General features: G+C 37.0%; 1 protein-coding gene across 4 annotated transcripts in view; it reads right to left on the reverse strand.

Annotated features, from left to right (window-relative positions):
- Positions 1 to 2,252: 2,252 nt before the first annotated feature.
- LRP12 (LDL receptor related protein 12) overlaps positions 2,253 to 23,840 on the reverse strand; it is a 116,717-nt gene continuing 95,129 nt past the window's right edge. For 3 of the 4 annotated variants that reach the window (NM_001135407.2, NM_001133134.1, XM_054560971.2), the window contains 2 exon segments: positions 16,007 to 18,312; positions 22,010 to 22,142. In NM_001135407.2, coding sequence (NP_001128879.1) covers positions 17,446 to 18,312; positions 22,010 to 22,142 — 1,000 coding nt within the window. In that variant the 3' untranslated portion in view covers positions 16,007 to 17,445. 4 annotated transcript variants of the gene reach the window in all.

The following is a 23,840-nucleotide window of genomic DNA, read 5'->3' on the forward strand; positions in this document are numbered from 1 at the left end:
AGAACACAGACTTATTTGCTTACATTTATGGATGCCAGAAGTTCAAAATTAGCTTCAGTGGGCTAAAGTCAAGGTGTTAGCAGGGCTGATTCCTTCTGGAGGCTCTGAATGGAAGCATCTGTTTCCTTGACTCTTCCAGCTGTTGGTGGCTGCTGGCATTTATTGGCAGTGGCCACATCACTTCATTCTTCCATAATCACATTACGGATGCCTCTGTAACCACATTGCCTTCTCCTCTTCTGTGTCAAATCTCCCTCAGTCTCCTTCTTCTAAGGGTGCACGTGATTACATTTAGGGCCTACCTGGATAATCCAGGATAATCTCTCCATTTAAAAAATCCGTATCTTAATCACATCTTGGGAGTCCCTTTTGCCATATAAGGCAAGATTCACAGGTTCCAGGGATTAGGATCTGGATATCTTTGGGGGCTATATAATTTAGCCTATCATAGTGCCTAACATTGTTGCCCTTAAATAGAAGGATGCTGCCTTTGTTAAGAAATGACAAAGAAACACCAGGCTCTGCTCAAAAGTTTGTCTACCCATCCTGCCAACAGCACTCACTTGTACCCACAGAAACCCTCCTACTCCTTTAACGCACTCATATTGTGTCATAATTTCCAAGTTGTTTTGAGTTTTTTAGCAAAATATATTCCAGCATATAATAACCTTTAGGAGAATAATGAAAGTGTTCCCTTGATTAGAAAAATATAATAAAGCAAAATAAAATTAATAAATAGGCTTGTACTTGGGAGCCAGACTGATCTAGAAGTGAACTCTGACTTTATTATCTGTCATCTGGGATTCTTTGATAAGTTTCTTAACTACTCTTAAGTTCTTGTTTCCCCCTAATGGTGCTTCCCATCCACAGGGTGGCTGTAAACGTTTAATGAGATATTCATTTAAAGCCCACAGCACAGTGCTTGCTATATATTATTAGCAAAACCAACTATGTTACTCCCATATTTCAGCAACTTTCTTTTCATTAGTAGTTATAACTTTTAAGTGTGAGATACACAAGCTTATGAAATGCTTCTTCTGATCTTGAGAATTAAGAAGCAATATTATTTAGCATTAACAAAATACTTGGAATTTTGCTACATAGATCAGAGTTTGAATATTGTATTATATATTTTACTTTTTAATAAAAATAGACTAAAATACATGGAGTAAAAGTCATCTTTAAGAAGCATAGAGTTCTGTGAATCTTGACAACAGCAAAAAAAAAAAAACAGTTATGTCACCACCACCATAATTAAGGTAGAGAACATTTCCACGACCCCAAAATAGTTTCCTTGTGCCCTGCTTTGAGTCAATCCTCTCCCCCACAAATCCTGGCCCCTGGCAACTACAAATCTATTATTTGTATTTTATTTTGTTTAAAAAGAAAATTTAACTTTAGGCTTGTATATAAAGCAAGCTGCAGGATATCTGCAGAGGAAGAGATTACCTACTTTGGTTTTAAACGTTGTCTGCGACTTGGCAGCACTGTTCCTGTCCCCTACATATAAAACAAAAATTCTTAATGACGTCAAGGTCTAAAGTGAAAGGCGCACCTCACTAGGATTCACTGAAACTTTTTCAGGAGCCCTGGGAACCACAGCTAGGGCTGGATCAGGGAGAGCAGGCACTGCTCCAGAACCCTCACAACACTGCATTTAAGTTATATAGACCAGACACTGGTGAGGCTCTGATGACCCAGATGTTGGAGGAATCAGTGTAAGCAAGACTTTGAGATATAGAGAGAGGCAGTCACGGTGTGCCTCTTTTTACCTGCACTTCTTCCCACTCTCCTTGAAGTTAGAATCTTTCTACCTCTGCATCACTGTCTATGTAATCTCATTTCACTACACTTGCGTTTCTCTAATATAAATTGAAGGTAATGGAGTTACCTTCCTTCTTCATGAAAAACGTGATTCACATTATACAAATACTTCTTGAGAGAAAATTATTTTTGCTGTAAGAGATATTCATGTAGAACTATACATGGTAAACACAGTAAATATGTTGTTGTGGGTCAAGAATAACACCTGACTGCCCATCTGTTACATAACCATGTACTTAAGGGCACTAATCTGTGAACTTCTGGGAAACAAAACTATATCATATATTTTTGTATTCAAAGACCTATAACCTATTGAAACAGCAGTGCAAAAAGAGTAATTCACTAACTTTTCATTTTTGCCTTATCAACATTACAATATGGGGCTCTATGCAGGGATTTTAGTGTTTGGTCTCTATTAATAAGGACACAGATCAGATTTTTCTTCTATTCTTTTTTTTTTTTTTTTTTCGAGACAGAGTCTCACTGTGTCTCCTAGGCTGGAGTGCAGGCTCACTGCAGCCTCAACCTCTCAAGCTCAAGAGATCCTCCCACCTTAGCCTCCGAGTAGCAGGGACTACAGGTGTGTGCCACCACATTCAGCCAATTTTTAAATTATTTGTAGAGACGAGGTTTCCCTGTGTTGCCCAGGCTTGTCTTGAAAGTCCTGGGCTCAAGTGATTCTCTGATCTCAGCCTCCCAAAGTGCTGGGATTACAGGTGTGAGCCACTGTGCCTGGCCCAGCAGTCTTTTTTTAAACTCCTTTGGAACTCCAAACTCACCTTTAGTATCATCCACTTTTCATTTCAAGGAAGTTCAACTGAGTGTTACAAAAAACAAGTTATTAAACAAATTGTGTTGCAAAATATGTAAGGGTAAGGCTGGAATAAACCACTAGATGGCTTCTTGAAAAGACTATTTCTTTGGTTTGTTCAGCAATTTGTCATCAAAAAAGCGTCACTCCTGATGATTTTGCATCTATATTGACATATAGTTGTTATCCTTTCTTCAAAATTGGAAAGGAAAGCAGCTTCTTTGATCCCTTTGAATATGACTACTGCATCCTTTTGTGCACACTAAGTTATAAGTCCAGTTTTATATTATAAAAGTATAACTTTTTAGATTTATACAATGTATTCTTCACATTAAGCAAAGTTTTCACATCATGATTAAAAGAAAATACAGATCGAGAATATTATTCACTTCAAAAAAGGTTTACTAATGGGAGTTCCTTAAATAATAAGCTTCCATCTTACATTTCCAATATTATGTAGTTCACATACACTTGATTTACATATTCCTATTCAGGCATTTAACTCTCACATCGATTATACTTGAATACATTGATTATACCTGATGTATGTAGACTTGAACATTTGGGGAAATATCAAAATGTTAGTGACACATACAATAAGGAAATAAGTAACCACTTTTATTTAGAGATAGAGAAAGAGAAAGAATAAAGTTATTCCATCAGACTCTAACTATGAAATATCTTTAAAATTCTTCTTTCATTCCTCCATCCCACATTTTCCCCCCTTTCCTTAACATCTATTTATTCCTATCTACATTTCCCTCTGGGAAAAGATTATGGTACATAGGGAATTTGCATAAATGACTTTTTTAAAATAAGGCATTTTTATTCTTATAAACATTTGGATTTTCTTTGCAATGAGTCTTTCATGGGAACAAGAAAAAATATAAATTAGAAATGAAGTGAAGATGCATAATTACTAAAGGCAATAATTCTTCATTTATTGTAGTTCAAGTCAAGCAGTCTTCAAGGGGAAAGAAACTTTCACAGGGCCATAGCTTTGTGCTTAGAGCTAAAAGGGCTTGGGCTTCAAGAGAAAAGAAAAAAGTTAAATGCACTATAAGTATTCTTCCAGTTGGCAGAAATAATTCAGTGTTTTTAATAATATTCATATTTGTTTTGGATATTGTCTTATCCCCAGTGCCAGAACCTGTCTTGCCCCTAATATTTGCAGTGCTCAGGGCAGGAATATGGATGGCAAACACTTGTCCCTTCTCTTCCTATCCCAGGCCCTGTCCTGCACCATGAGAGGCCTTGTGCTCGTGCATGTGGACACCGCAGCCTGCCTAGCCACAGTCCATCCAAACTCCTCACTCCCCTGGGGCCTGGGATATTCATGCTAGCAGTTCCATCCAGCCCCAGGAAGATAGATCCCAGGAAGACACGAGGGAGGGCCCGCATGTGGACTTAGGTCACTTGGATGGGAAAATCTGGGATTCTGGGTACCAAGAGTGTGGTCTAGAAGTGGAGGGAGAAAGAGTAGCACTCATGTCTCCATAACCCTGTGAATTCCTTGCCCCTTAGGGAGGCATGTGGTGCGGAGAGCCATGGAGAGCCGCTCTCAAGCAGGGCTCCGGTGCTTGAGGTCAAGAGTAGTACTCATCAGAACAATGCCTGGCATGTGGCATTCCGCCATCAATGTTTATGGAATAGTCAGTTATTGAATTTGAATATGCTTGGCACTGGACTATAAAGCCCTTGCATATATGACTTTATCACTACAGGAACTCCATGAGGTAGGAGATATTACCTCAGTCTTACAGATGTACAAGCTATGGCTCAGAGAGGTTAACTGCCAAAGTTACTTTGATCAAATTTTAATGTCAATGGTACAGTCACTACGTTATGTTTTTTTTTTTTTTTTTTTTTTTTGAGATGGAGTTTTGCTCTTGTTGCCCAGGCTGGAGTGCAATGGCACAATCTCGGCTCACCGCAACCTCTGCCTCGTGGGTTCAAGTGATTCTCCTGCCTCAGCCTCCCGAGTAGCTGGGATTACAGGCATGCACCACCATGCCCGGCTAATTTCGTATTTTTAATAGAGACGGGGTTTCTTCATGTTGGTCAGGCTGGTCTGGAACTCCTGACCTCAGGTGATCTACCTGCCTCGGCCTCCCAAAGTGCTGGGATTACAGGTGTGAGCCACCGCACTCAGCCTTATGTTTTTGACTAAAGGAAGATGAATGGTATTTTCTGCAACTCTATTTGTTCGTTTATTTATTTATTTAGTTAGTTTTGAGATGGAGTCCTGCTCTGTCTGCCAAGCTGGAGTACAGTGGCGTGATCTTGGCTCACTGCAACCCACCTACTGGGTTTAAGCAGTTCTCTTGTCTCCGCCTCCCAGGTAGCTGGGACTACAGGCATGTGCCACCACACCCAGCTAATTTTTGTATTTTTAGTAGAGACAGGGTTTTGCTATGTTGGCCAGGCTGGTCTTGAACTCCTAACCTCAGGTGATCCACTCATCTTGGCCTCCCAAAGTGCTGGGATTATAGGCGTGAGCCACCATGCCTGGCCGGTATTTTCTTTAACTTTAGTTTCATAAAGCAACTACTTGTTTCCTGCAGAATAAACAAGGTTATTTATAGTGGAATAGCTAGATCTAATTCTAAAAGCAAAGAGGAAAAAAAGGGATATTATTTGTATTTTTGTTCTCTGATCTTTTAAACACAGCTTTATTGAGCTATAATTTACATACCATAAAGCTGACCCATTTAGGGTGTACAATGTAATGGTTTTTAGTACATTTACAGAGTTTTACAACATTCATTTGATCTAATTTTAGAACATTTTTATCATATCAAAAATAAACTTTGTATCCATTGGCAAAGACAGCATTATTATTCCCCTCAGGTTGACTAGCCTATAGACAAGTTCCTTCCTGATTATAGATAGGTCCCTGACCTCCCTGACCTCCCTTTTCTTAGACCATTTACTTTAGAAAACTTGTAATTGAAAATTATTTGCTCCTTTGAAATGAAGATAGATCCTCTTCCAGCTTCTTGCCAGTTTAATAACCCAAGTATCTCTTTCTCAAGGACCTGGAGCCATTCCTTCAAATGTAATCAAGTTAGCTGGTGCCCCTCTCTCCCAGTCTCTGTGGAAGGGTAGGAGCCTAACTTCACTAGGTACAAATTAGCAAGCACAGTTGGCCTAATTACACTGACCAACCTCCCCTTCTACGTCCTCCAGGACTTTTCCACTAGCTCACCCAGCACTTCCAAACCTGCTGACCTTTTGTTTCAGCAGACTTGAGTTTGATCTCTCCCCTTATTTTAATAATCTTAGAAAAGTCTTCCTTGACTGTTTAACTGTGTAGCACAATTTTCCTCTGATACCCACCTCCTTCCAAATTCCTTTTGCCTTCCTTAGCCCTGAGCAACTACCGATCTACTTTTTGTCTCTGTAGATTTGCCTCTTCTGAACATTTCATATAAATGGGATTATACAATTTGTGTTTTTTTGTAACTGGCTTTTTCTCACGTAGAGTGTTTTTGAGGTTCATTGCACAGCATTCCTTTTTGTTGCCAAATAATATTACGCTGCATGAATATATCACATTTTGTTTGTTCATTTATCAGGTGATGGCCATTTGCCTTGTTTCCACTTTTCGGCTCTGGTGAATAAGGCCGTCATGAACATTTGGGCACAAGTTTTTGTGTGGATACGTTTTTATTTCTTTTGGGTATATACCTAGGAGTGGAATTTCTGGGTCATATGGTAACTGTACATTTAACTTTTGAGACACTGCCAGACTGTTGTTTTACAGAGCAGCTGCACCGTTTTACATTCCTACCAGCAATGTATGAGGGTTCCAGTTTCTCCACATCCTCACCAATACTTGTTATTCCCTGTCTTTTTTATTACAGCCATCTCAATAATTGCGAAGTGGTTGTTTTCTAATATTTTTATATTTTTTTGTAAAGCAAATATAATTCCAAAATAAAACATAAATCCTTACTATGAGGCTATAACATTTAAAATAGAAAATTAAATCCCTCAATTATTCTGTAAGTGAAAATACAATAAAGAATTAGTTCAACTTCCAAGAGCTATACTGCTTCCAATCCCAATGATGGAGGTACTTATTGATGCTGCTGCTTCTGCTATTTGTGTGGATAAGAACATCCATCACATATTTGTTCTGGGTATTAGAAACAAAGTACATAAGGCATCTAGTATGAGGGTTGGTACTCAGGAAGTACCAATAAATGCTTATGTTTACTCAAAAGCAAGGAATTGGTTACAAACAGTTGCCTTGCACACTTGGCTAACAACTCTTTTTAATTAAAACAATTTCTTTAGAGACAAGGCTTTTGCTCTGTCACCCAGGCTGGAGTGCAGGGATGCTATCATAGCTTACTGCCGCCTCGACCTCCTGGGCTCAATCGATCCTCCCACCTCAGCCTCCCAAGTAGCTGGGATTACAGGCACTTGCCATTATGCCTGCATAGCTAATTTATTTTTACTTTTAGTAGACAAGGGTCTCGCTATGTTGCTCACGTTGGTCTCAAACTCCTGGCCTCAAGCAATCCTCCCTCCTCGGCCTCAGTCTCTCAGTGTGTTGGGATTACAGGTGTAGCCACCAAGCCAAGCCCAGCCTTTGACTAATTACTCTAACGGCAACATGAGATAGAGAAATGGAAATTAGGTTGTATGGTAAAATCTCAATAAAAAATGTCAATGTGCAAAGTGCCACCAAAGGAAATAGGAACAGGATGCAGCTAAAACTCACAAAATGAAAATCCCCCCATTGATAAGGGGGGATACCTGTCAAGACCCCCAGTAGATGCCTAAACTGAGGTTAGTACCAAACCCTCCCTATACATACTATGCATATACTTTTTCCTTCTTCACAATTTCACACATAGATTTGTTCTTATCATAGACCTTAGCAACCTCAGCCTACAGTTTTTTTTCTTTCCTTATTAAGTGGAGAACTTCCAACGTTTAACTTAAAGAACACATTTTCCGGCTTCTCTTTGGCATATCCAAATTGCCAACATCATTACTCTTGTGCTTTGGGGCCAATATGAATAGTAAAATAAGAGTGACTTGAACTCAAGCACTGTGATACCACAACAATTGATCTGATAACCAAGACCACTATTAAGTGACCAGGGGCATGCAATGTCCACAGTGTGGAGAAGCTGGACAAAGGGAGGATTCACATCCTGCATGGAATGAAGCTGGATGGCATGAGATTTCATCACACTATTCAGAACAGCACACAATTTAAACCTTATGAATTATTATTTCTGGAATTTTCCATTTAATATTTTCAGACCAAGGTTGACTGTGGGTAACTGAAACCACAGAAAGTGAAACCTCAGACAGGTGGGGACTGTTGTACAAAATTTATATTTAAGGTAACTCAGACTTTGGAAAACTAAATCTATAAGGAATTTCCAGGGTCACTTGAAATCAGAGCTCAGCAGTAATACAGAAATATCTTTAAAAGCTGCTCCCATTATAATGCAATTGAGAATATTCCATTGAATATTGTTTATATGTTGCTTTTTATCATAACTTCTGTTATTATTACAAGCTCAACATATGTTGCTAAGCCCACAGGAAGTAGCCACGTCTTTTCTGTTCTAGGGCTCCATGGAAGCTTCTTCATTTTGGCTTCTGTAAATAATAAAAAGGAGTGTGCCAAGACATCACTCTCCCTTTGTTTAGTGAAGTTGGTTTTCATTGAGATACAGCCACAAGTTGCCCTGTAACCAAGAAAACAGGACAGTGGCTATTATAATAAACCTGCTCTTTCAGAAAGCTCTAGTAATACACAAAATGCTTAATACATGGTATAGGGGAGCTCTTTTAAAAGACTGTTTTATTTTGGAAAGTGAATCTATGATATTGACAATTAAAATTTGTTTTCAATCTCTATGTGTAAAGCTCCAGGAAAGGCTTCTGCATAATTTTTTTCTTGCTTTTTTAAAAATTTGATCTTTTCACTGGTAACCCTTAAGGGTAGGTGTGATCCCATTTTCCAGATGAGACAAGAAAATCAAGTGATTTGTTCAGTTACAAAACTCTAGGTAGGGTGGTGTGGCTCACACCTGTAATCCCAGCACTTTGGGAGGCCAAGGCGGGCAGATCACGAGGTCAGGAGTTGGAGACCAGCCTGACCAACATGGTGAAACCCTGTCTTTACTAAAAATACAAAAATTAGCTGGGCATGGTGGCATGCATTTGTAATCCCAGCTACTCAGGAGGCTGAGGCAAGAGAATCACTTGAACCCAGGAGGCGGAGGTTGCAGTGAGCCAAGATCACACCACTGCACTCCAGCCTGGGTGACAGAGCGAGACTCCGTCAAAAAAAAAAACCTCTCTAGTACTTTAGTAGTGGACACAGAATTCAAATTGTGATGTGCCTGACTCCAAAGCCCATGCTTTTCCATCTCACTGTACTCTATTACTTCTTAGTAAAGCTTCCAAGTCACTTTTTGGGGGATATTAAGCTTTTTGGGATTTGAGCTTCCTTCCAACATATGGGAAAACCTGCCCTAATTGACACCTCACTATCCTTACTGGAAAACACTCTAAGCAAACTCTCATTTCATTCTCAGTAAACCAGGTGTGTCCTAGGTAGGCACACCTAGGACATCCTGTGATGTTCTAACACTGGTTTTCAAATTGTATTAATCCTTAAAACCCTTTGTTCAAATGAAATCTTGCAGGAGAGTCCAACATATAAATAGAATTGCTGTTAGGAGAACACAAAGATAAGCAGTTTATTAAGAGAACCCATCAACTGGAGCTACATTGACAGAGCACCTACATTGATTGAACTCACTGATTGAGCTCCACTGATATGTGCCTCCTCATCACTGTTCTGCTGCATTCACATCATCTCATTTAATCCTCTACTCCACCGTTACTATTCCTGACTTAAGAGCCAGTAGACTGGTTAAGAAGGTTACTCCATGGGTAACTGAGAAGCCTACCAGTTGCTTAAATACATACAGGTTTATTTTTTTCATGGAACTAGAAGTCCAGAGATAGCCAGGCCAAGGTTGATGCAACTGCTCAGTGAAATCAGGCTTTTTCTCTTCCATCACCCTTAAAATGAGGCTTTTCTTTTCATGGATACTGGGTATGCAATTAGCAGTGTTTGCTACAACAAGGTAACAACGTGATCTGAAAAACATCCAGATCTAGGAGTTCTGTAAAGACCTCGTGTTAGTTCCCTGTCACTAAGGTAACTTCCTTGGGCCCCCTGAACTCTGCAGGATCCTTACATCTGTGTCTGCTTGGTCTTGGAATTCTATTAACTTATCACAAGTGGGCTGTTATCCTTTCTTCTCCCCTGCTCTCTTATTGACCTTTGTTCTGGGTTGCAATTCACTTTCATGATCCTAGGAATAAGCACACATAAGAAATGGAAAACGACCTGTTTCCATTTCTCTTCAGAAACCACTATTATTTTAGAACTTTTCATGTACAATAGCTTATTTAAATGTAAGCTTCAGAGATTTTTTTTTTTGAGACGGAGTCTCGCTGTCACCCAGGCTGGAGTGCAGTGGTGTGATCTCGGATCACTGCAACCTCCACCTCCTGGGTTCAAGCAGTCCTCCCACCTCAGCCTCCCAAGTAGCTGGGATTATAGGCATGCGCCACCAAACCTGGCTAATTTTTGTATTTTTAATAGAGACAGGGTTTCACCATGTTGGCCAGGCTGGTCTTGAACTCCTGACCTCAGGTGATCTGCCCACCTGGCCTGTCAAAGTGCTGGGATTACAGGCATGAGCCACCGTACCTGGTCAGATATTTTAACATTTAAACAATGACAATAATAGCAAACAGTACACAGCACCTACTATGGGCCAAGAGCTGCTATGTATGTATTACAATGCTGTTCCAAGAGCATTATGTATATTAATTTGTTTGATCCTCCAGTAGCCCTATTATCCCCATTTTACAGATGAAGAATGGAAGTACAAGGTGATTAAGTGACTTCCTGAAGGGCACATGCCAGTAAGGAGCTGGACAGAAATTAGAATCCAGGCAATCTGACTCCAGACTTTTACCCACTATACTGTTGCCTCTAAGCAATTTAAAAATAAAAATTTTATAGGTTACAACATGTTGAAATATTAATACAAATTATTTTAAATGTAGAGAAATAACTGCTAATCTTTAAATTTTACCAACTGCCTAAATATGTTTATTTAAAATTGCATCAATGCTGTGATTTCTGATGGAATATGCTAAGGCAAATTGTTTTATCCTTGTATTTGTAATAAACAGATATGAGATACACATACACGCCTCACATGACAGTGGAGCTAATTTTATATCCTTTTAGCAAATAAATTTCTAGGGCTGTAAAACTTTTTCTACTTAAAATATTACTAATGGCAACTTAATGTTTCTTGCTATGTATTAGGTACTGTGCTGGGGTAAAGATGGAATGACTTACCTGCTATTCCTTTTATTTAGAGGTGAGTCTATTTCTTTTCCCACTGAATCTGGGTTGGCCAGTGATTTGACAAGTAGAATGTGGCAGAAGTATTACGTTGGTGCAAAAGTAATTGCCAGTTTTGCCATTGAAAGTAATGGCAAAACTCGCAATTACTTTTGCACCAACCTAATAAAATTCTAGGATGTCTGAGACTCTGTCCTAAGAGCCTTGCAGCTTCTGTATACTGCAACATTCATTCTTGGGTCCAGCTTCCATGCTCTAAGGAAACATAAGCAACCTAGAGGAGACTCATATGAAGAGGATCCCAGGCTCCTGGCTGAGCACCCAGCCAACAGGCAGCACAAACCTGCCAGTCACTCAGGTGAGCTCTTTGGGGAGTATATTCTCCAACTCCAGCAGAGGCCAAGAGGAGCAGAATGAACCAATACCACTGAGCTCTGCCCACATTACTGATTTGTGAGAAAACTTAATGATTGTGGTTGCTTTAAGCACAAAGTTTGGGGGTAGTTTCTTATGCAGCAATAGATGGACAGAACAAGTGCTAAGGCCTTTACACATGTTATCTGTATTCCTCACAATGATCTTATGAAGAAGCTATTATCCTTACCTCAAGATGACAAAGCTGAGGCTCAGTGAGTTGGCATAGTAATCCAGGTCTGTCAACTCCAGCTTGATACATATTTCTCCTGATGAATCTTACTTCACTTTATGATCCATCTTATTCACAGCTGTTGAGTCAGGCACGACTAAGGTTAAATCTTAGTTCTGCCCTTATTGGCTATATGGCCTTGGATAAATAGAAGGTAAGTTTGTTACTTCACAGGACTGTGAAGATTCCAAGGATACATATAAAGAAATTGGCAGGTGATAGGCATTCAACAATGGGCAAATATTTTGCTTTGAAAATTCCTATAATGCAGAAGCAGCAAGTGGTAAAAGGCTCGCAGAATAGCATTTGATGGTGTGAATACCATCATGGTGTGGGATACACACATTTAGGAGCAGGCACGTGCAAAAATGTCAGAATGGCCTGACTTCTAATAGGAAAAAACCTCATGACATCACATGATGGTAAACCATGTATGCATACATGGCCTACGTTTACCTCTATGTATAACATAATATGGGTATATAATTGATTTCTTTGAAGTCTAGAAAATTCCCGATTAAACAGCTATGTCTGTTACTTCTTCATTTTAAGATTCCTTCCAGCTCTAAAATTCTGTGAATTTTACTTAGCATCCTTTGACTGCCTTGAATGTTGATTACCTTAGGAAAAAAAATGCAATCACAGCCAGCTATCAGCTCATGCCAATAACTATATACAATTTGCAATTTGTATGCTATTCCTGAACAAGAGTTCAGGTATTCAGAGAAAAGGCCTTTCTCTCTACTGACTGCTTCTACCAATTTTTAAACAGGGACCTTCCTGAGTAAAGCAGGTCCTATCAAGTTGCTGTCATCTTCTCCCTTGGAATTTGGGGTAAAAGGTGTGAGGGAATGGTGGAGCAGGTGAAAAGAGGGCCGCTGTAAACTGCTGTGAACGTTCCTGGGTCTGTTGTAGGTGCTCAATAAACACTTAGAGAATTCAATGAACCTGTTCTTCCTTTATCCCATTTAGCCTGTCTTACCCACTTATTTCCAGATTAACAGTGGATGACGGTGGTAAGCAGTAGTGAGAATTAAGACCTCAACAGCTTATTGAAAGACCCCTTCATCCTGTGCTTTTATATTCTTAGTGCTAGTGTATGACATGAGCCAATAACAGGGCTTCTGGCCCATAGATCCCTTCTGATACAGCTCCTTTTGTTTCCATTCTCTTCCCTACTAATATTGGTGCTCTGACTGACAAGACAAAGGACTGTATCCTGTTGAGAAGATCTAAAATCTGAGTAATTCCTACTAAAATCTGTAACCTGTAAAGAAATAACACATTTTAAAAGTGCTCTTGGGACATTTAAAAATTGAAAGACAATAACCGCTCCCCCAACACATATACTCTTAACATTCTGTTTTTGATGCCATAAAATGAAAAGAATCAGAAAACAAAACTATGACTCACACCAAAAAATTCTCATTACCTAGAAAAAAAGCAAAGAAAAAAATTCTCTTATACAACTTTTGGATTAAAGAACGTATCAAAACTGAAACTTAGGAACATTTAGAAAATAACAGTAATGACAACATTAATGCAGCCAAATGATTCACCTTAAGCAGTGCTCACACTTAAGTCCATGTCTTAATCTCTTCTTAAGAATTAATAAATAAGTTACATGCTAACTCGAGTTAGAAAAAAACAACAAAATAAATCAAGGAAAGCAAAATGTGGAAAACTTATTAAAGTGGAAATCAACTAATTAGAAAGAACAAAATTACAGAATAGAGACATCCAAGCAGTTTGGGGAAAATAAAAAAATACACAATTAAAAAAGTAGGTAAACTGTTAGCTACCTTTATCAAGAAAATAAGGGAGAAACTTTGGGAGGCTGAGGGGGGTGGATCACGAGGTTAGGAGATCGAGACCATCCTGGCTAATACGGTGAAACCCCGTCTCTACTAAAAACACAAAAAAATTAGCTGGGCCTGGTGGCGGACGCCTGTAGTCCCAGCTACTTGGGACGCTGAGGCAGGAGAATGGTGTGAACCCGGGAGGCGGAGCTTGCAGTGAGCAGAGATCGTGCCACTGTACTCCAGCCTGGGCGACAGAGCAAGACTCCGTCTCAAAAAAAAAAAAAAAAAAAAAAGAAAAGAACAGAGAAAGCATAATACAAACTAAAGGGCAACATCCACACGCATAGAAGACGAAGAGTTAACTTTCCTCAACTAGGCAAATAAATTTGAAAACTTGGATTAAATGGATGGTTCCTGATCCAGATAGGATATAAAAACTATATGGATTAATTACCTAGATGATACCAACAAAGTTGTCAAAAAGCTGCTTGCCAAACATCCACTAAACCCAGATAATTTCACTGAAATTTTAAGAAACAGAAAATTCCAATGCTATTTAAACTGTTCTAGGGCATTGTAAAAGGAAGGAAGTTTCCAAATCCACAAGCATAAAATACTAAACTTCTCAAAGTGAACACGTGTATGCATGCACAAACTATAGACTACTGATTAATACAAGTGCAAATATCCTAAATAAAATATGAAGTGCAGTCTAGCAATATATTAAAAAAATACGCATGGCCAAAAAGAATTTATTTAAAGAATGTAATGATAGTGCAAAATTACAAAATATATTAGTAAAATTCATCTTAAAGGATCAAAGGAAAAAAAATCATATGATCATCTCCACAGATGTCGAAAAGGCATGTGATAAAATTAAACATGCACTCTTTAAAAAGTTTTAAAAATAGGGATTAGTTGATACTCCTTAATATGATTAAATCTATCTCAACTCAATTCATTATAGCCAGTTATTGAACATTATTTTAGAAGTACTAGACAATGCAATTAAGATACAAAGAGGGATGCAAACTGTAACAATGGTTACATTATCAGTGTTTGCTGATGACAGGACTGTGTAGTTGGAAAACACAAAATAATTAAGTGAAATACTATTACAAACAACAAAAAAAATGGAATCAGGTAGCCGGGTAGAAAATTAACATAAATAATTAGCCTTTACATGCACTAAAATTAGGCAAAATTATAAACAGGATTTCATTAATAAAGGCAATAAAATGTAAAAATTAAAAAAATAAAACTCTTAAAAATGTATGAGATTTCTGTAAAGTGTAAAATTCATCTGAAGGAAACAAAAAAAGACGAATGGGCATGATTTTTTGATAGTGCACCATGGTTTAGATAAAAAGCTTTAACATGATAATGATGTCAAATTCCCCTAAATTAATCTATAAAATTAAAACTGTCCAAAAAAAAAAAAAGTACCCATGGATGTTTTGTGGAACTCAACAAATTGATTCTGTCATTCAAATGGAAATATAAACAAGAATATTTGAAACATTTAAAAATCACAGTTACTAAAACAATAAAGGATTGGTACAAAAAGAGAAAAGCAGATCAACAGAAGAAAATAGAGTCTAGAAACATACCCAAATAATATGGAAATGTACTATATAAGTTCCATTTCAAATTAGTAAGGAAAGGATCTATTATTTAATAAATAGCTTTGTGAAAACTAGGTAGTCATCTGGAAAAGAGATAGTGAAGCCCTAAATTCAGGAGAGATCAATGATTTAAATGTAAAAAAAATAACAGAAATGTTTGATCTTACTTTTAATATTCAAACTCTAATGATGTATTATTTCCCTTTGAGAAAAGGTACAGAAAATGTATGTATAGTATGTTACAATTTGCATTACTATATATGGTACTGCTATGCCTATGTACATATATGGTTATTTCTAGAGAGATATACAAGAATCTGGTACTGATATGTGTCTCTTTCAAGTGAACTAAAAGATGGGTCTTGGGATAGAAGAGGAATTTACATTTTACTGTTTGAACCAGGAAGATGTATTAGTTAATTAAAATAATAAATTAAAACATATGCTAGAAAACCAAAACCCTTATACTTGATAGTATATTAGTACTAGGGCGTAAAAGATTATTTGGTAACCCAAATTCTGCCAGTAGAATATACTATAGGGGTCTAAAATATATGTGAAAACAATTTAAAAAGAGAATTGATTGTATTACTGCATCCTGTGAGATACATCAATTAAAAGGCAGTTTAATCAATTAAACTCTCTCATCTTGTGAGATACATCAGTTGAAGGGCAGTCTCAAGCCAAATAATATTCAAGTCCTTAGAAAATTTTACCCTTGAGTACTGGTAAAAGCTACTACTTTACTATAAAGTAGTTAAGGAATGATCTTCTAATCATTTTTATTCTAGATATATTGCATATTTTATGTCCTGAATTTGTATATGCACCAAAATTCAACAAATAAAGAACAACTTTGAAAGCATGTTTGTACCTCAAGGCAATAAAAAAAATCATTTTAATTTCTGATACATATTAAAACATCTTAGTCAGTTCCTCCTGACAGCATAACACAGACAAATACACAAGACTTCAAACATGCTTTAAAATGACATTCAGCAAAGTACTTAAAATTTAATAAATAGCAAATCACACACAAATACATTTTTCATAATCATTAAACTACTAAAACAGACAGCTAAAGAATAAATAAACGGCAATTGACAGTAAAAAAAAAAAATATGTTGGGTTTTGCAATTCACACTACTTAAAAAGGGGGGATGATCTGAATGATTTCTTAATTTTCTTTTGAGAGTGTAGCATGATCCCCCCCAGGAATAAAATATATTGAAAAAAATCACTCTTACAACAATGTATTTTTTAAATACAACAAATAAATATGAAACCAGCAAAGCAATTTCAAGTTGTAATAAAAATGTCCCCCGCCCCCAGCCAAAAGCTATGGAAATATATAGTCGCTGTGGTCGCAAATAATAGTATTTAAAGTGATAGTGCTTGTGCACTAAGCTCATCTGAGACCTTGATATAATTTTAGTGCAAATCCCTAGGGTCCAATGCAAGCGCAACCCTGTATTAGGGAAAGACATTACCAGTTGGAACTTATCTTGTACAATTTTTGTACATGTTTTATAAAGTTCAAGATTTAATGCATAGTAGAATATCTTCATCCACTTAATTCTGTTGCTAAATAGAGATGAAAAAAGAAATGACTTGGGATTTTACCATTTGGTTTGTACCATGTTAGAGTATTAAAGTCAACATTAGAAAATCTTTATAAAAGAGTTTTGTTTTTGCCAGTAATTTATCCAACTCTGCCTAAATTTCACATCATTTTAAGTTAAACGTAAGAGAAAAATTTTTAGACAAAGTTTGTTTCCCTTTGACAAGTTCATATGATAATGAAATCCAGTAATAGACAAATGTCAAACAAATGAAAACGCAGGTGAGTATAAGAGTGTTTTTTTTTGTACATTAACAACCTTAACATCTAGTATATTAAGTTACAAGATGTGTTGGCAAAAGCATAAACGTTTCAATTAAAATAAGATATTATTTTGTACAAACAAACCATTTAACATAGGATAGATAAAAATGACAATCAAATGAGTTTCAGCAGCCACATTTCTACAGTGAACTACAGTATCAGGATGAAAACAATCAGAAACAAATGAAAGGACATTATTGAACAATATGAATATGTAATGCATTTTTAGCTGCTAAAATAGTAAACTCTAAGTTCATAGAGTTACAAGTTGTCGAATTTAACCATGCAGGCTAACATATAATAATAAGAAATCACCCTGCATTTTTTCTTTTTAAACTAGAACTAGTTTAACTGTAAAGTTACAAAATAATAAATGGATATTGCTCCAACTTGTATACAATCTCCCTTATGTGATTCGTACCTAACAAAGTAACAAAGCCTCGTCATCACTCGTTTCGTTTTTCAGTGTTACTTCTAAGCAAGTGTCTGGTATCTGGGCAGTGTGGACAATACCACAGCGCTCACAGGGGCCATCTCGATTACTTGGCCTTACTCCAGGATTTGTTGCATTATATGGTTGTCTAAGCCCTTGTCCTTGATCTGAGGCAAGATCAAGAAGAGGTCTGGAGCAGTCATTCACATCAAAGTCTGAAGATCCATCAGAAATTGGAATTAGCATTTCAACATCATCATCATCTTCTCTTCCACTTACCCCATTATCAAGTTGTCTCAAAGGACTCTGGTTCTGACTTACAGAACTTGATCGTCCTAATGTAAAACGTACCCAACGTAGCCCCTGAGTCATACGACTGAGTGCACTTGTAAGCTGGTGACGTGCTGGACTCACACTTGGGGGTTCCACACTTGTCACATCCCTTCCGTTATCTGCATGACCACCTCGGGTACTCTGAGTTGAGGAACTTGCACATGCTCCTACTGTCGCTTCTACTGCCGTTGTGGGAGGGACTTTTTGAGGCAAAGGAGCTGCAACCCCACCAGATGCTCCTGCCATATCTCTTCTCTCATTTTCTGTGTCTGTATCATCAGACTCCACGGAAAACAAACTTCTGTGAGTATGATTTCTCTCAGGTTCTCTACTGGTACTCTGACTAGGGACAACCTCATCTCCATCTGCTGAGACCAAAGCCAATGACCCAGAATGACGTGATCTTGCAAAATTAAAAATACGGTTCCAAATGTTGCTTGATCTGCCTGCCATAGGAAGCCTGACTGAAGTAAATCCAAGCTGAGATCGTACCGCTAGCCTCAGATTTTCCAATACAGAAGCCTACAAAAATAAGAAAAGATCTTAAGATAGTTAACAACAAGGTACTAAGATAAAAAAAAACACCCTTCTATTAAGCATGTGTTGTGGTTAAAAATTCTGTTACTCATTGTTGCTTTTGGGTCTAAGAAGGAAAAATTAAATTCTCTTACCTATGGGGGGTTCATCCTACTACAGAATCTAATCTACTAATCTAACTTGAATCATGGTTTGTTTAAACTTTTCTTGATATTCCATTTTATGTATGTAACCTAAAAATGATATTTAATGTCAATTATAACAGTTGTTTCAAAATCTCACATCGTAATCCAACGTGAAAAGTGTACCAAAGCTAGAAAATAAAATTGATACTTCTGTAACTAGGAACATAGGAGAATCTCTACATAATTGACGAAGTGACCAAAATGAGTTTGTGAAAACCAGGCCTTTTATCTTTTTTTTTTTTTTTTAAAGAACAAATTAGATTTAATTTACAAAGCTGAACTTTTCCAAAACATGTGAAAATTGTATTTCACAGAGTTGGTTCTCAAGCATTTGCTGAATGGATACTGAGGATTTAATTACATTGTCACAAATAAAGGAATTATATTTGTAATACAGCACAGAAGACAACAAGAAACAACTAAAGAACCTGTTTATATCATTACTCAATGGTATCTAGACATTTAGATTCCTTCTCAATCTTTAAAGTTTTATTTTCTATAGTTTAGTATTAAGTATAAATATATCATTCTTTGAAAACTAGTTAGCTGTAATTAGTGTATATGAAAGGTTGCCCAACTGAATAAAAAATCTATTCTTTTTTCTAGATGAACGAGTTTAGAGTTTACTTTTAAAAGCATGTAGCATTATATAAGATAGTCTTTAAGCTCCATCTAGTGGTTATAAAAAGAAGTATCCAAACTTGAAACAGCTTTCACCAACCTGGCATTTAGTATTTAAAAATTATATTTCCAGGAAACAATCTCAAGTTGATATACTCTCCTTCAGATGATGATACTGTCTCCTGCCAAAACTCACACCTCTTTCCTTTCCCCTCACAGAAGAAAGAAAGTAGAAAATAAGGAAGATGTCCTCTTATGTTCTGTATCTCTTTGTGACTGGTATTGCATTTATTTATGCTTTCCATATAGGCCTTTCCATAGTGCCATGAACATAATTTATGATAAGTTAAGAAGCTACTATCATAGGAACATTTCATAGTCTAACATTAGTGAGGCACAGACTGTCAATCAGAAATTTGTATATCAGCACACATGGATTTGCTATACAGATGAGTAAGAGTTTTCACCAATTAAGAAGTACCTAACTACAAATTAAAAAAAAAAAAAGAAAAAGAAAAAGTGGTTCACATTTCTAATGAACTTCTCCACAGATCTGCTCCTCAACAGTGAGCATGCAAGTTTTAAGGCTTCATGTTGAGCACTATGCTATTATGTCCAGCAATGAACAAAAGGCTCTTCTGTTATCCTTCTCTGTTGTGCTGCTGTTAGCCATCAAGATCAACAATGCCTTCAACATACTTTATTGCTGACTTTAACATTTGGTTTGTCATACTGAGGTAAAACTCTCTACTTAGTTAAAAGTCAGTTAATTAGGATTGGCAATCTAACATTATATTTTATGAGGGGATCTCATGAATGTTCTAGGAATAATTTCATATACTTCTTCAGTTTATGAAGGAGAAGGCATTCCTCAAAAAGCGTTTCTACTTTGAGTGAGATGGTGAATTACATCATTACTTATTTTTTCCAAAAACTGCTATAAAAATTTGGTAATTTGTTACCAAATCTTCAAACTTGAGAGTTTAATCTCATTAAATGAATAAAATCTAACTTACCACCCATAAACATATTTTATTCTAAAATGTTGAAGTAGAATTCTCCCACGAGGGTAAATATAACCTGAGAAACTGGGGTAGTGTGAGGTAATAAAGAATTTAACCTCACCCAAAGCCTTTGTCCTTGGCTTTTGGTACATGATCTCCAAGCCCTTCCACTGTCATGTCTGAAAGCAGTGTCTTTGCCTGGGGGCCTCGGACCAGCCAGATAGTAAAACTGATTTAGAGTGGAAGCTCTGAACCACACCAACAGTGTGATGTAGGGTGAGGGCTTTGGGTCAGGCAATCTCTGGATAAGGCTAGAAACTGGGATTGGCTACATGTGCAATTAATCCTGCCTATGTGCTAATGCACCAGTACAAACTCCAGACACCCGAGGCCTAGGTGAGCTTTCCTGGTTGGTAACACTCCATGCATACTGCCACATATCTGTGTTCACACAGTAATGCCCTCCTGCCTCTATGGGGAAAGGACAACTGGAAGGTCCATGTTTGGTACCCTTCTGAACTTTGTCCTATGCATCTTTTCCCTTGGTTAATCTGTGTCTGTATCCTCTCTCTGTAATAAACTGTAATCGCATGTGAGCTGCTTTCAGTGAGTTTTTTGAGTGTTCCTAGTAAATTATCAAACCTGAAGGGGATTTGGGGAACTCCTTGAATTTGCAATTGGTGTTAGGAGTGAAGACAATCTTGTGTGAACTGTGTTCCCTCTAACTTTATGGGGTTTAGGGGTGATGGGTGGTAGAGAATGAAGCAGGTGTGTAAAATTAACCGTGGTCTGATTCTTACCTAAAAAAAAAAAAACTTTCCCCATAGCAGGGCTGATATAAAGAAGCCACAACTTAGGTTTTTCCTACTTTGCACACAAAATTCCAACCAGTGGAACTTCTGAATGATTTACTTAGGAAATTACATATGGAGAAATGTTTTGAAACTACAAATTCTCACCAAAGATTTCCTAAAAGACTCCAATAAGGTGATAGACTGTAATCAGAAATCACATTTACCAAAAAGGAAATGGTATTCTATTTTAAAAATAATTATATTACTGGGAAAACAATGTTTACCAGTTTTAATTATAATACTGGAAACAACAATTTTTATAAATGTTTCTGAATGAATTTACAAATTAAATGAATAAATCCTTATGCCTAAAATGAACACTGGCACATTTTTAAGCACTACGAGAAAAATTTTTTTAATTGCCGAGAAATTTAAAGAATTCAGAAACATATAATGAATTACTATATAAACAAAATGCTATAAATTGTTAAACACTGTAAAATCCAGCTTGAAGATGTTTTTCCTGAGGTAGAAATGTTAACTTCATTTTAGTTACTTTTACTTATAAGTGGTTAATCTAGCATGTTATATTGCTAGCATATTAATTTTAGTGTTCATTCTTAAATCTTGTAGATGTTCAGGTCAAGTGCACCAGCATGGCACATGTATACATATGTAACTTACCTGCACATTGCGCACATGTACCATAAAACCTAAAGTATAATAATAATAATAATAATAATAATAATAAAAGAAAAAAAAGGAAACAAAAGCTACTACAAAAAAAAAAAAAAAGAAAAATAATTTGCCAAGCTTAATACTTTTGAATTATAATGCACTAAATTATCCTAAACAGTAAAATGCTTAAGAATTGCACAACCAAATCAGTGGAATGAAAAATATACTTTTGTAGTTTGTAGTGTTAAAATATAATGAAAACTATGACTTCGAATCTTCCATACATTTAAATCCTTGATTGCAAAAATTCTGACAGTCAAGGGTGTTTGCTTTATCATATACACAGGCACAGATTTCATTTTAAGAGGAAATGTAATAGAAATTACACATTGCAATATACCTGATTAGGTGAACAAACAGGAAAATCTTCAACTGGTGGAATTAAACCCTGAGCAATCAATTGTCCATAAGAGGGAGGAGCTTCTCTTCTTAACAATTCTGCTTCCACTCTTGACAACTGTGTTTCAAATGATCTTTGAGAGTAGATGGAAAGAAAAAAGATTAAAAGGGGGAGCGAAGAAAAAGAACAATTTTCTATTATCAGTAATTAAAACAATCTGAATCTTGGCATATTTGATCATTTTAAAGCTTAGTCATTTGACAAACATTTACTGAATATATGTATTATCCCTACACTGGGAATACAAAGCTGAAGCAGGCAGTCTGTCTTCATAGGGCTTTATGCTAGTAGAAGCCTGGATCACTGAGTTTTAATAAATGAAAATCCCTGTAAAAGGTAAAGGGAGAAATAATACAAGATTTTAAAACTCCTAAGAATATTGTATTTACTGAATATATGTTGAAGCCACCGCGCCCAGCTGGGATCTCTGACTCTTCATTGTGCTCTTTTGTTGCAAGGTGGTAAAAAGTTTTCTGGCCATTTACACTTGGCCAAAGATGCAGTGGTCGGGCGCCGTGGTTCACACCTGTAATCCCAGCACGTTGGGAGGCCAAGGCGGGTGGATCACAAGGTCAGGAGTTTGGGACCAGCCTGGCCAACAGAGTGAAATCCCGTCTCTACTAAAAATACAAAAAATTAGCCAGGCGTGGTGGCGGGCACCTGTAATCCCAGCTACTTGGGAGGCTGAGGCAGGAGAATCGCTTGAACCTGGGAGACGGAGTGCAGTGAGCTGAGATCGCACCACTGCACTCCAGCCCAGGTGACAGAGCAAGACTCCGTCTCAAAACAAACAAACAACAACAAAAAAAAAAAAAGAAAAAAAAAAAAAAGATGCAGTAATGGTTATTACGATACTGTGCATCTGTGTGCCATCTATTAGCCATCTGTTATGTAAAAAGTTCTTTGTTAAATCTATTATTTGTAATTCTCCTGGGACTGAAGGTCATTGTCTCCACAGGGACATCTCTGCCATTAACTTCTCCCAGGTCCCATTTATCCTGCATCATACTGAAAACTACTTACTCTGAAGGTCACCCTTTAACAGTTAACCATTTCTTACTAAACTGAGAACTCTGAAGTGCTGTCGTCACTTAACTCTACAACAGGACATTAGTCTTGTGTTCCAATCGTATCTCCTATTAGCCCTTCATACGCATCCTGGGCTCCAGATAAACTGAACCACGTGCTTACTTTTTGAGCAATGCTGGACATTCCTACTTCTATATATTTTCCCAGGTTACTGCTTTAACAACATCTTTTCCCCCATCTATATTCTACTCATACATTTCAAGTGGCACCCCTCCAATTAAAGCCTTTCTGCCTCTCTCCCTCATTAGGTTAGGTATTTTTGACTTTATACCATTTTGTTTTATAGCTCTTTACAGTATTACACTTTTGTCGTCTTATTCCATGCCCCAATTCCTTCCTCCTAACTGTAAACTGCTTGTGATATTATGCCTTACTCATTTTTCTATTTACCCGTATGCTTTGAACATAGCATATAGCATATCTGGAATTTTTGAATTAGTATTTAGAAAAATACAGGTTAAAACACTAAAACTGAGAGCTGCAGCTTACAATATTCCTATAAAACAGATTAATCTGAAAACAGGAGCTGGTAAATAGATGGGCTTTTTCTCATAACTCTAAGTATTTAGTTTGTAATGTGTCTGGCCTTTTGAGTCTTGGGCTTTTCACACTAATTTTATATATCATCAACAATCTTTATCCATTTCTAAACTAATATAGAACAAAAATACATCGCTAATCA

The sequence above is a fragment of the Pongo abelii genome, chromosome 7 (assembly GCF_028885655.2).
Source record: "Pongo abelii isolate AG06213 chromosome 7, NHGRI_mPonAbe1-v2.0_pri, whole genome shotgun sequence".
NCBI classification, from domain to species: domain Eukaryota; kingdom Metazoa; phylum Chordata; class Mammalia; order Primates; family Hominidae; genus Pongo; species Pongo abelii.